Source organism: Oncorhynchus mykiss, chromosome 12, assembly GCF_013265735.2.
Source record: "Oncorhynchus mykiss isolate Arlee chromosome 12, USDA_OmykA_1.1, whole genome shotgun sequence".
Taxonomy (NCBI): Eukaryota; Metazoa; Chordata; class Actinopteri; order Salmoniformes; family Salmonidae; genus Oncorhynchus; species Oncorhynchus mykiss.
The window spans coordinates 4,632,445-4,646,867 of record NC_048576.1 but is presented as its reverse complement, the minus strand read 5'-3'; the positions used below and the strand labels follow the sequence as shown (position 1 = coordinate 4,646,867).

Here is a 14,423-nt window from a genome sequence, read left to right as displayed (position 1 = left end):
CAACCACTTGATTTATTTATTTTTCTCTCAATCCACTTCCTCCTTCTCCATTGACAGTAACAGTCACATTATGAACTAGTGAGGTTAGAGAGAATGACGTTCTGTAGACTAGATGATGTTCTGTAGACTAGATAATGTTCTGTAGACTAGATGATGTTCTGCAGACTAGATAATGTTCTGTAGACTAGATAATGTTCTGTAGACTAGATAATGTTCTGCAGACTAGATAATGTTCTGTAGACTAGATAAAGTTTTGTAGACTAGATGAAGCTCTGGAGGCTGCATCTCACCCAGAAAGACTTAGATTGCTAACAACCGTTCCTGTGTTGGCAAGAGACTAGTGAAGCACATGGACTATTCAGAGAGAGACACAGTGAGCCTCTCCTGCCTGTGGTACACCTCTCTCTCTTCCTCTGTGGTACACCTCTCTCTTTCTCTGTGGCATACCTCTCTCTTCCTCTGTGGTATACCTCTCTCTTCCTCTGTGGTATACCTCTCTCTTTCTCTGTGGTATACCTCTCTCTTTCTCTGTGGTATACCTCTCTCTTCCTCTGTGGTATACCTCTCTCTTCCTCTGTGGTATACCTCTCTCTTTCTCTGTGGTATACCTGTCTCTTTCTCTGTGGTATACCTCTCTCTTCCTCTGTGGTATACCTCTCTCTTCCTCTGTGGTATACCTCTCTCTTCCTCTGTGGTATACCTTTCTCTTTCTCTGTGGTATACCTCTCTCTTTCTCTGTGGTATACCTCTCTCTTTCTCTGTGGTATACCTCTCTCTTCCTCTGTGGTACACCTCTCTCTTCCTCTGTGGTACACCTCTCTCTTCCTCTGTGGTATACCTCTCTCTTTCTCTGTGGTATACCTCTCTCTTCCTCTGTGGTATACCTCTCTCTTTCTCTGTGGTATACCTCTCTTTCTCTGTGGTATACCTCTCTCTTTCTCTGTGGTACACCTCTCTCTTCCTCTGTGGTACACCTCTCTCTTCCTCTGTGGTATACCTCTCTCTTCCTCTGTGGTACACCTCTCTCTTTCTCTGTGGCATACCTCTCTCTTCCTCTGTGGTATACCTCTCTCTTCCTCTGTGGTATACCTCTCTCTTTCTCTGTGGTATACCTCTCTCTTTCTCTGTGGTATACCTCTCTCTTCCTCTGTGGTATACCTCTCTCTTCCTCTGTGGTATACCTCTCTCTTTCTCTGTGGTATACCTGTCTCTTTCTCTGTGGTATACCTCTCTCTTCCTCTGTGGTATACCTCTCTCTTCCTCTGTGGTATACCTCTCTCTTCCTCTGTGGTATACCTTTCTCTTTCTCTGTGGTATACCTCTCTCTTTCTCTGTGGTATACCTCTCTCTTTCTCTGTGGTATACCTCTCTCTTCCTCTGTGGTACACCTCTCTCTTCCTCTGTGGTACACCTCTCTCTTCCTCTGTGGTATACCTCTCTCTTTCTCTGTGGTATACCTCTCTCTTCCTCTGTGGTATACCTCTCTCTTTCTCTGTGGTATACCTCTCTTTCTCTGTGGTATACCTCTCTCTTTCTCTGTGGTACACCTCTCTCTTCCTCTGTGGTACACCTCTCTCTTCCTCTGTGGTATACCTCTCTCTTTCTCTGTGGTATACCTCTCTCTTCCTCTGTGGTATACCTCTCTCTTTCTCTGTGGTATACCTCTCTTTCTCTGTGGTATACCTCTCTCTTTCTCTGTGGTACACCTCTCTCTTCCTCTGTGGTACACCTCTCTCTTCCTCTGTGGTATACCTCTCTCTTCCTCTGTGGTATACCTCTCTCTTTCTCTGTGGTATACCTCTCTCTTTCTCTGTGGTATACCTCTCTCGTCCTCTGTGGTACACCTCTCTCTTCCTCTGTGGTATACCTCTCTCTTTCTCTGTGGTATACCTCTCTCTTCCTCTGTGGTACTTAGATTCCATCTCACCCAGAAAGACTTAGTGACCAGGGCTGCTTGTGGAGTGACCATTGCTGCTTTATTTAATGATGTCAGTAACACACAAACACACACACGCGCGCGCATACAAACACACGCACGCACGCACGCACGCACACACACACACACACACACACACACACACACACACACACACACACACACACACACACACACACACACACACACACACACACTCCTAAGGATGGATGTGATTACCTTGAGATGTTGTAGCTGCAGCACCAGATCGTCCAGCTGTCTCCTCTTGTCTTCAATCTCTGACTGTCTTTTCCTTTTCTCCTGCGGAACAACACAACAACGGGAAGGTTAGATTACGGAAATGAGGGTATTACTGCAGTGTGCATTTATTCCAGGCTAGGGACTCCGTGCACAGCGATAATTATGTGACCTAAATATCAGAGGGCTGCAGTGAGGCAGTCCTCATATTATCCAACCTTGTGCATGGAGGATGGTAGGGACGAGGGGGTAGGCCATAATGGGGATGATGTTGTTGGGGAATGAGGGGGTAGGCCATAATGGGGATGATGTTGTTGGGGAATGAGGGGGTAGGCCATAATGGGGATGATGTTGTTAGTGTATGAGGGATGAGGGGATAGGGCATTAGGGGGATGATGTTGTTGAGGTATGAGGGGGTAGGCCATAATGGGGATGATGTTGTTGGTGTATGAGGGATGGGGAGGTAGGCCATAATGGGATGATGTTGTTAGTGTATGAGGGATGAGGGGGTTGGGCATTAGGGGGATGATGTTGTTGAGGGATGAGGCGGTAGGCCGTAAGGGGATGATGTTGTTGGTGGATGAGGGGGTAGGCCATAAAGGGATGATGTTGTTGGTGGATGAGGGATGAGGGGGTAGGCAATAAGGAGATGATGTTGTTGAGGGACGAGGCGGTCGGCCACAAGGGGATGATGTTGTTGGTGTATGAGGGTTGAGGGGGTAGGCCATAAGGGGATGATGTTGTTGAGGTATGAGGGATGAGGGGCTAGGCCATAATGGGATGATGTTGTTAGTGTATGAGGGATGAGGGGGTTGGGCATTTGGGGGATGATGTTGTTGAGGTATGAGGGAGTAGGGCATAAGGGGGATGATTTTGTTGAGAAATGAGGCGGTAAGGGGGTGATGTTAAGGGATGAGGCGGAAGGCCATATGGGGATGATGTTGTTCGGGTATGAGGGATGAGGGATGAGGGGGTAGGCCATAAGTGGATGATGTTGTTGGTGTATGAGGGATGAGGGGGTAAGGCATTAGGGGGATGATGTTGTTGAGGTATGAGGGGGTAGGCCATAAGGGGGATGATGTTGTTGGTGAATGAGGAATGAGGGTGTAGGGCATAAGGGGATGATGTTGTTGAGGTATGAGGGATGAGGGATGAGGGGGTAGGCCATAAGGGAATGATGTTGTTGTAGTATGAGGGATGAGGTGGTAGGCCATAATGGGGATGATGTTGTTGAGGGACGAGGGGGTAGGCCATAAGCGGATGATGTTGTTGGTGGTGGATGAGGGGGTAGGCCATAAAGGGATGATGTTGTTGGAGTATGAGGGATGAGGTGGTAGGCCATAATGGGGATGATGTTGTTGAGGGACGAGGGGGTAGGCCATAAGCGGATGATGTTGTTGGTGGTGGATGAGGCGGTAGGCCATAAGGGGATGATGTTGTTGAGGGATGAGGGGGTAGGCCATAAGGGGATGATGTTGTTGGTGGATGAGGGATGAGGGGGTAGGCCATAAGGGGATGATGTTGTTGGTGGATGAGGGGGTAGGCCATAAGGGGATGATGTTGTTGGTGGATGAGAGGGTAGGCCATAAGGGGATGATGTTGTTGGTGGTGGATGTGGCGGTAGGCCATAAGGGGATGATGTTGTTGGTGTATGAGGGATGAGGGGGCAGGCCGTAAGGGGATGATGTTGTTGGTGTATGAGGGATGAGGGGGTAGGGCATTAGGGGGATGATGTTGTTGGTGTGTGAGGGATGAGGGGGTAGGCCATAAGGGGATGATGTTGTTGGTGGATGAGGGATGAGGGGGTAGGCCATAAGGGGATGATGTTGTTGGTGGATGAGGCGGTAGGTCATAAGGGGATGATGTTGTTGCTGTATGAGGGATGAGGGGGTAGGCCATAAGGTGATGATGTTGTATAGTACAGTATAGTATAGTATAGTATAGTATAGTATTGTATAGCATAGTAGTGTATAGTACGGTACAGTACAGTACAATATAGTACAGTACAGTACAGTATAGCATAGTATAGTATAGTATAGTATAGTATAGTATAGTATAGTACAGTACAGTACAGTACAGTATAGTATAATACAGTATTGTATAGTATAGTATGGTATAGTACAGCACAGTACAGTACAGTACAGTACAGTATAGTATAGTGTAGTATAGTGGTATGAGCTTCCCTACATGTTGGAGATGACCAGACCTGGGGGTTGAGCTGCTCTATGCTCTTTACCTGACTCACTTTTCAAAGATGTCTAGAAATGTTTTGTGCTCTTGTAGGAAACAACCTCTCCCCTATTGCTGACTACAAATTATTTATAACTTGGCTAATAACTCATTAGATAGCAAAGGATATGAACAAAATGTACAAACGTGGCTACACTCAGGTCTCGCTCAAAACAAGCACATCTAGTCACGGCCGCTCATGCTGTAAACACAGTCCAGTTCATCTAGTCACGACCGCTCATGCTGTAAACACAGTCCAGTTCATCTAGTCACGACCGGTCATGCTGTAAACACAGTCCAGTTCAATGTGAATGGCAGATATCCATATATGGCAATGGTCTATTTGCATAGAGGCCTACTGCAGCTCTGATTGGTTATGCTGCACCAGTCTTCGTAGAGTACGGGCTGAGGAGTGTGTGTCAATGCAAAATAATCCTACTCCAATGTGTTCTGCCATCACTCTGGGTAAGAGACATCTGGGCTCTGCCACATCACTCTGGGTAAGAGACATCTGGGCTCTGCCACATCACTCTGGGTAAGAGACATCTGGGCTCTGCCACATCACTCTGGGTAAGAGACATCTGGGCTCTGCCACATCACTCTGGGTAAGAGACATCTGGGCTCTGCCACATCACTCTGGGTAAGAGACATCTGGGCTCTGCCACATCACTCTGAGTAAGAGATATCAATCTGGACTCTGCCACATCACTCTGGGTAAGAGACATCTGGGTTCTGCCACATCACTCTGGGTAAGAGACATCTGGGTTCTGCCACATCACTCTGGGTAAGAGACATCAATCTGGACTCTGCCACATCACTCTGGGTAAGAGACATCAATCTGGACTCTGCTACATCACTCTGGGTAAGAGACATCTGGGCTCTGCCACATCACTCTGGGTAAGAGACATCAATCTGGGCTCTGGCACACCACTCTGGGTAAGAGACATCTGGGTTCTGCCACATCACTCTGGGTAAGAGACATCTGGGCTCTGCTACATCACTCTGGGTAAGAGACATCTGGGTTCTGCCACATCACTCTGGGTAAGAGACATCAATCTGGGCTCTGCCACATCACTCTGGGTAAGAGACATCAATCTGGGCTCTGCCACATCACTCTGGGTAAGAGACATCTGGGCTCTGCCACATCACTCTGGGTAAGAGACATCAATCTGGGCTCTGCCACATCACTCTGGGTAAGAGACATCAATCTGGGCTCTGCCACATCACTCTGGGTAAGAGACATCAATCTGGGCTCTGCCACATCACTCTGGGTAAGAGACATCAATCTGGGCTCTGCCACATCACTCTGGGTAAGAGACATCAATCTGGGTTCTGCCACATCACTCTGGGTAAGAGACATCAATCTGGGCTCTGCCACATCACTCTGGGTAAGAGACATCAATCTGGGCTCTGCCACATCACTCTGGGTAAGAGACATCAATCTGGACTCTGCCACATCACTCTGGGTAAGAGACATCAATCTGGGCTCTGCCACATCACTCTGGGTAAGAGACATCAATCTGGGCTCTGCCACATCACTCTGGGTAAGAGACATCAATCTGGACTCTGCCACATCACTCTGGGTAAGAGACATCAATCTGGGCTCTGACCAGTGGTGTCAAGTACTTAAGTAAAAATACTTTAAAATACTACTTAAGTAGTTTTTTGGAGTATCTGTAATTTAATTGACTATTTATATTTTTGAAAACTTTTACTTTTACTTCACTACATTCCTAAAGAAAATTATGTACTTTTTACTCCATACATACTGAACATTAGACAGTACTGAACAAAACTGAACATTAGACAGTACTGAACAGTACTGAACATTAGACAATACTGAACAAAACTGAACATTAGACAGTACTGAACAATACTGAACATTAGACAGTACTGAACAGTACTGAACATTAGACAATACTGAACAATACTGAACATTAGACAGTACTGAACAGTACTGAACATTAGACAATACTAAACAATACTGAACATTAGCCAATACTAAACAATACTGAACATTAGACAGTACTGAACATTAGACAATACTGAACAATACTGAACATTAGACAATACTGAACAATACTGAACATTAGCCAATACTAAACAATACTGAACATTAGACAATACTGAACAATACTGAACATTAGATAACACTGAACATTAGACAACACTGAATAATACTGATAATTAGACAATACTGAACAATACTGAACATTAGCCAATACTAAACAATACTGAACATTAGACAATACTGAACATTAGACAATACTGAACAGTAGACAATACTGAACATTAGACAGTACTGAACATTAGACAATACTGAACATTAGACAATACTGAACAATACTGAACATTAGACAATACTGAACATTAGACAATACTGAACAATACTGAACATTAGACCATACTGAACATTAGACCATACTGAACAATACTGAACATTAGACAATACTGAACATTAGACAATACTGAACAATACTGAACATTAGACAGTACTGAACATTAGACAATACTGAACAATACTGAACATTAGACAATACTGAACATTAGACCATACTGAACAATACTGAACATTAGACAGTACTGAACATTAGACAATACTGAACAATACTGAACATTAGACAATACTGAACATTAGACCATACTGAACAATACTGAACATTAGACAATACTGAACATTAGACAATACTGAACAATACTGAACATTAGACAATTCTGAACATTAGACAACACTCTCTAGTACAGTAGACTACAGGGGAGATCTCGCTAGTACAGTAGACTACAGGGAAGGTCTCTCTAGTACAGTAGACTACGGGGAAGATCTCTCTATTACAGTGGCCAACAGGGGAGATCTCTCTATTATTATAGACTATACGGGAGATTGAATTTCAAAAGAGTAACATTGTTTAACTGAGGTTAGACAGGCAGACTTCCTGTATTTATAACCGTGACTCATAGGGCATTTGGGGCGTAACCCAAATGTGGTGTAAGTATACTGTGCTGGTGTATTTCTGACCCAGTATGTTGAACTACTGAGCATCCAAGCTGTCTATCATCTACTCCCGCTGACACACATCTACCCTCTTTTATATTTGACCTTTATTTCACTAGGCAAGTCAGTTAATTAAGAACAAATTCTTATTTTCAATGACGGCCGAGGAACAGTGGGATAACTGCCTGTTCAGGGGCAGAACGAAAGATTTGTACCTTGTCAGCTCGAGGATTCGATCTTGCAACCTTTCGGTTCCTGGCCCAATACTCCTGCTGCCTCTACACTCTAACCGCTAGGCTACCTGCTGCCTCTACACTCTAACCACTAGGCTACCTGCCTCCCCCTCTGATAGCTAACCCAGGGCCAGGCTGATGGGGCCCGGGGGTATAGTCCGGGGGTACAGTCCGGGGGTATAGTCCGGGGGTACAGTTGACCCCTCCTGTCTCAGCCTCCAGTATTTATGCTGCAGTAGTTTGTGTCGGGGGCTAGGGTCAGTCTGTTATATCTAGAGTATTTCTCCTGTCTTATCCGGTGTCCTGTGTGTGTGAATTTAAGTATATATATTTATTCTCTCTCTCTCTCTCTCTCTCTCTCTCTCTCTCTCTCTCTCTCTCTCTCTCTCTCTCTCTCTCTCTCTCTCTCTCTCTCTCTCTCTCTCTCTCTCTCTCTCTCTCTCTCTCTCTCTCTCTCTCTCTCTCTCTCTCTCTCTCTCTCTCTCTCTCTCTCTCTCTCTCTCTCTCTCTCTCTCTCTCTCTCTCTCTCTCTCTCTCTCTCTGTCTCTCTCTCAGGTCTACCTGGCCTGATGACTCCTTGCTGTCCAGTTTCAACTGTTCTGCCTGCGGCTATGGAACACTGACCAGTTCACCGGACGTGCTACCTGTCCCAGACCTGCTGGTTTCAACTCTCTAGAGACAGCAGGAGCAGTAGAGATACTCTCAATGATCGGGAAATGCCAACTGACATTTTTGGGGGTTTTAGGCTGGGGGTTTCTGTACAGCACTTTGATATATCAGCTGATGTAAGAAGGGCTTTATAAATAAATTTGATATTTCAGACAGAGACAAAATGTTAGCACATTCAGTCTATTGTCAGCGAAGGCTGTCTTTATTGTTGGACGTTCGGAGATAGTGGGAAGGAGGCTCTGTGTCATCAGGAATGTGGACATAGTTCCCACCGGGGGTGGACGATCCTCTGGAAGGTCTTTTCTGTGACTAAGAATGTCTAAATATCCCACGGCTGGAGTCAGGGAGTTCCTGTGTAGTGGCAAAGACAGATCCTCCTGAGGACCATCCGGGACCCCAGTGTAATGAGTTCATATCCTCTGACTCCATGGCTCAATTGTACATTATGAATATAATGAATAATTATAAATGAATAAACAGCTAAGCACTCTTCAGAATCATGTTTCTCTCTCTGCTTTAGACGACCTGAGATTTACCAGAATACAAAGAGAGAGAGAGAGAGAGAGAGAGAGAGGAACACAGAGGGAGAGAGGAACACAGAGGGAGAGCGAGAGAGAGAGAGAGAGGAACACAGAGGGAGAGCGAGAGAGAGAGAGAGAGGAACACAGAGGGAGAGCGAGAGAGAGAGAGAGAGAGACAGAGAGAGAAAGAGAGAGAGAGAGAGAGAGAGAAACACAGAGGGAGAGCGAGAGAGAGAGAGTGGAGAGAGAGAGAGAGAGTGGAGAGAGAGAGAGCGAGAGAGAGAGAGAGAGAGAGAGAGAGAGAGAGAGAGAGAGGAACACAGAGGGAGAGAGGAACACAGAGGGAGAGCGAGAGAGAGAGAGGAACACAGCGGGAGAGAGAGAGAGAGAGAGAGAGACAGAGAGAGAGAGAGAGAGACAGAGAGAGAGAGAGAGAGAGGAACACAGAGGGAGAGCGAGAGAGAGAGATGTTGTTCATATGATACAGTGTATGGGGAGAATCTAACCTCCCCTTTCTCCCCCCTCCCAGTTTTTCCACTACTTCAGTCATGTCATCAATATCAATCTGCTAACCACATCTCTCTGGCCCAGTCCAAACACAATATCAGTCTGCTAACCACATCTCTCTGGCCCAGTCCAAACACAATATCAGTCTGCTAACCACATCTCTCTGGCCCGGTCCAAACACAATATCAGTCTGCTAACCACATCTCTCTGGCCCGGTCCAAACACAATTTTTTAACCACATCTCTCTGGCCCGGTCCAAACACAATATCAGTCTGCTAACCACATCTCTCTGGCCCGGTCCAAACACAATTTTTTAACCACATCTCTCTGGCCCGGTCCAAACACAATATCAGTCTGCTAACCACATCTCTCTGGCCCGGTCCAAACACAATTTTTTAACCACATCTCTCTGGCCCGGTCCAAACACAATATCAGTCTGCTAACCACATCTCTCTGGCCCGGTCCAAACACAATTTTTTAACCACATCTCTCTGGCCCGGTCCAAACACAATATCAGTCTGCTAACCACATCTCCCTGGCCCGGTCCAAACACAATATCAGTCTGCTAACCACATCTCTCAGGACAGGTTAGACTGATCCCAATAGAGACAGGACAGGTTAGACTGATCCCAATACAGACAGGTCAGATTAGACTGATCCCAATACAGACAGGACAGGTTAGACTGATCCCAATACAGACAGGACATATTAGACTGATCCCAATACAGACAGGACAGGTTAGACTGATCCCAATACAGACAGGACAGGTTAGACTGATCCCAATACAGACAGGACAGGTTAGACTGATCCCAATACAGACAGGACAGATTAGACTGATCCCAATACAAACAGGACAGATTAGACTGATCCCAATACAGACAGGACAGGTTAGACTGATCCCAATACAGACAGGACAGGTTAGACTGATCCCAATACAGACAGGACAGGTTAGACTGATCCCTATACAGACAGGACAGGTTAGACTGATCCCAATACAGACAGGACAGATTAGACTGATCCCAATACAGACAGGACAGGTTAGACTGATCCCAATACAGACAGGAAGTTGGAAGTCAGCGGAGGACAGTGTTGATGTTCATTATAACACAAAGAATGTCCGGCCTGTCCTCCCGTCCTCTCTAAGCATCCCAACCAGCCCTAACTGGTATCGGCTCAGGGCTGAAGGCCATGTTGGCCTCTTATCAACACATTCACAAGTTGATGGCCCCAAACGACAAGACTTAAATAGAAAGGGGACATGATATTCAGAAAGCACTCAGAGAATAGACAGACTGTGATGCAACATATCCAGGCTGTGTTATCTGATATGCATCTGAGAACTGCAGACACAGACACAACTAACGACTGGACAGGTTTCATAGTGTAGTGTAGTGCTACAACTGACACAAACAACCGACACAAACAACAGACACGAACAACAGACACGAACAACCGACACGGAAAACCGACACAAATAACCAACACGAACAACCGACACAAATAACTGACACAAACAACCGACACGAACAACAGACACGAACAACCGACACGGAAAACCGACACAAACAACCGACACAAACAACCGACACAAACAACCGACACGAACAACAGACACGAACAACCGACACGGAAAACCGACACAAATAACCAACACGAACAACCGACACAAATAACTGACACAAACAACCGACACGAACAACAGACACGAACAACCGACACGGAAAACCGACACAAATAACCGACACAAACAACCGACACAAACAACCGACACGAACAACCGACACGGAAAACCGACACAAATAACCAACACGAACAACCGACACAAATAACCGACACAAATAACCGACAAGAACAACCGACACAAACAATCGACACAAACAACCGACACAAACAACCGACACAAATAACCGACACAAACAACAGACACGAACAACAGACACGAACAACCGACACAAACAACCGACACAAACAACAGACACGAACAACCGACACGAACAACCGACACGAATAACCGACACAATCAACAGACACAAACATCCTATCCAGGAACATCAAGCTGTCTAACAGAAACAGGAGATATGCCCCTTCCTCACCACACTGTCTGTGTGGGTGGAACCATTTCAGATAGTCAGTGATGTGTACGCCGAGGAACTTGAAGCTTTCCACCTTCTCCACTGTAGTCCCGTCGATGTGGATAGGGAGCGTGCTCCCTCTGCTGTCTCCTGAAGTCCACGATCAGCTCCTTCGTTTTGTTGACGTTGAGTGAGAGGTTATTTTCCTGCCACCACTCCACCAGGGCCCTCACCTCTTCCCTGTAGGATGTCTTGTCATTGTTGGTAAACTCAATGATTGAGCTGGAGGCGTGCATGGCCACACAGCATTGGTGATTACAGGAGGGGGCTGAGCTATAGCGAATGAACAGAAGTCTTACATATTCCTCTTGTCCAAATGGGCAGCTTCCAACTCCTCTCTCTGTCTGCCTTGTTCAGGCACAGTGCCCTTCAATAATGACTTGAACAATATGGTTGAGGAGTTTTCAGAAACTATGGTCTTCACTCCCCTTGACTTTTCCCCAAATAAATTGTGTTACAAAGTTACAAAAGATTCAATTAATTTGGAAAGGCACACACCTGTCTACATAAGGTCATACAGTAGACAATGCACGTCAGAGCAAAAACCAAGCCCTGAGGTAGAAGGAATTGTCCGTAGAACTCAGAGACAGGATTGTGTCGAGGCACAGATCTGGGGAAGGGTACCAAAACATTATTGCAGCATTGAAGGTCCCCAAGAACACAGTGGCCTCCATCGTTCTTAAATGGATGAAGTTTGGAACCACCAAGACTCTTCCTAGAGCTGGCCCTGGGCCAAACTGAGCAATCTGGGGAGAATCCCCTTGGTCTGAGAGGTGACCAAGAACCAAATGGTCACTCTGACAGAGCTCCAGAGTTCCTCTGTGGAGATGGGAGAACGTTTCAGAAGCACAACCATCTCTGCAGCACTCCACCAGTCAGGCTTTTATGGTAGAGCGGCCAGACGGAAGCCGCTCCTCAGTAAAAGGCACATGACAGCCCACTTGGAATTTGCCAAAAGGCACCTAGACTCTCATACCACGAGAACCAATATTTTCTGGTCTGATGAAACCAAGAATGAACTCTTTGGCCTGAATGCCAATTGTCACGTCTAGAGGAAACCTGGCACCATCCCTACGGTGAAGCATGGTGGTGGCAGCATCACGTCTGGAGGAAACCTGGCACCATCCCTACGGTGAAGCATGGTGGTGGCAGCATCACGTCTGGAGGAAACCTGGCACCATCCCTACGGTGAAGCATGGTGGTGGCAGCATCATGCTGTGGGGTGTTTTTCAACGACAGGGACTGGGAGACTAGTCAGGATCGAAGGAAAGATGAACAGAGCAAAGTACAGAGTCATTACTGATAAAATCCTGCTCCAGAGCGCCCAGGACCTCAGACTGGGGAGAAGGTTCGGCTTCCAACAGGACAACAACCAGGACAACGCAGGAGTGGCTTCGGGACAAGTCTCTAAATGTCCTTGAGTGGCCCAACCAGAGCCCGGAGGACTTGAACCTGATCGAACATCTCTGGACAGACCTAAAAATAGCTGTGCAGCGATGCTCCCAATCTAACCTGACAGAGCTTGAGAGGATCTGCAGAGAAGAATGGGAGAAACTCCCCAAATACAGGTGTGCCAAGATTGTAGAGTCATACCAAAGAAGACTCAAGGCTTTAGTCGCTTCCAAAGGTGCTTGAACAAAGTACTGAGTAAAGGGTTTGAATACTTATGTAAATGTGTTATTTCATTTTTTTAGATTTATAATACATTTCAAAAATGTCTAAAAACCTGTTTTTGCTTTGTCATTATGGGGTGTTGTGTGGAGACTGAAGAGGATTTATTAAATCCATTTTTAGAATGAGGCTGTAACTGTAAAATGTGGAGAAAGTCAAGGGGTCTGAATGCTTTCTGAATGCGCTGTCTCAATAAACAAAAAAATACAAAATAGTTTATTTTTGAAACATGAAAAAGGGGACCCTGTGGGGGAAAAGGTTGGGAACCCCTTGGGGTAGGCTACTGTTGGACAGATAATGGGCCTGTTGGTCAAATGAACTTCCCCTGGTCAATCCATCCCTGCCTCTCCGATTTTACATTACATAAAAACGGTGTTATTATGATAGTAGAGCTCTTGTGATCGGCACATTTCGGTGATAAATAGGTCGATAACTTGCCTAGTCATCTACTGAATCGCTCTATCGGTTGACATCTGATCTAAACAGTGACATGTCATTTTGACTACTGGGCTCTATTGTGTCAGAATATTTTGTTGGCAAAATATGTTCATGGGATATCTACGTGATGTAAAATGCTGAACACATGCATCATATTGATTCCTCTGCCACCAGTTTAGCCGGTGGATCCCCCAGTGACGTCACAGAGAAACTGCCAGACAGAAACTACCAGACAGAGAACCTGCCAGACAGAGAAACTGCCAGACAGAGAAACTGCCAGACATTCAGACAGGTTTTTTTTTTCAGAATGTCTCTTCAACATTAAAAAAGTAATTGTATTTTTTAATTTTTAATTTTATTTAATGAGGTGAAATGAGATTACTATTGGTTGTGAATAGGCTACTGGGTGGTTGTTGAGTTGTTTTGTGGAACAGGTGTGTTAGAATGTTTCATAAACACCCTTCATACACCCTTCACATACCCTTCATACTCCCTTCATACACCCGTCATACACCCTTCATACTCCCTTCATACTTCCTTCATACACCTTCATACACCCTTCATACCCCCGTCATACACCCTTCATACACCCTTCATACACCCTTCATACACCCTTCATACTCCCTTCATACACCCTTCATACACCCTTCATACCCCCGTCATACACCCTTCATACACCCTTCATACACCCTTCATACCCCCTTCATACACCCTTCATACACCCTTCATACCCCCTTCATACACCCTTCATACTCCCTTCATACTCCCTTCATACACCCTTCATACACCCTTCATACACCCTTCATACTCCCTTCATACTCCCTTCATACACCCTTCATACACCCTTCATACACCCTT

At 45.8% G+C, this 14,423-nt stretch overlaps 1 protein-coding gene across 1 annotated transcript in view; it reads right to left on the bottom strand.

Annotated features, from left to right (window-relative positions):
- Nucleotides 1–14,423, bottom strand: part of LOC110536864 (A-kinase anchor protein 2) — a 219,385-nt gene that overhangs the window by 150,970 nt on the left and 53,992 nt on the right. The window contains exon 3 of the mRNA XM_036936737.1: nt 2,156–2,236. Within this exon, the coding sequence (XP_036792632.1) occupies nt 2,156–2,236 (81 nt within the window). The remainder of the gene's footprint in view (nt 1–2,155; nt 2,237–14,423) is intronic.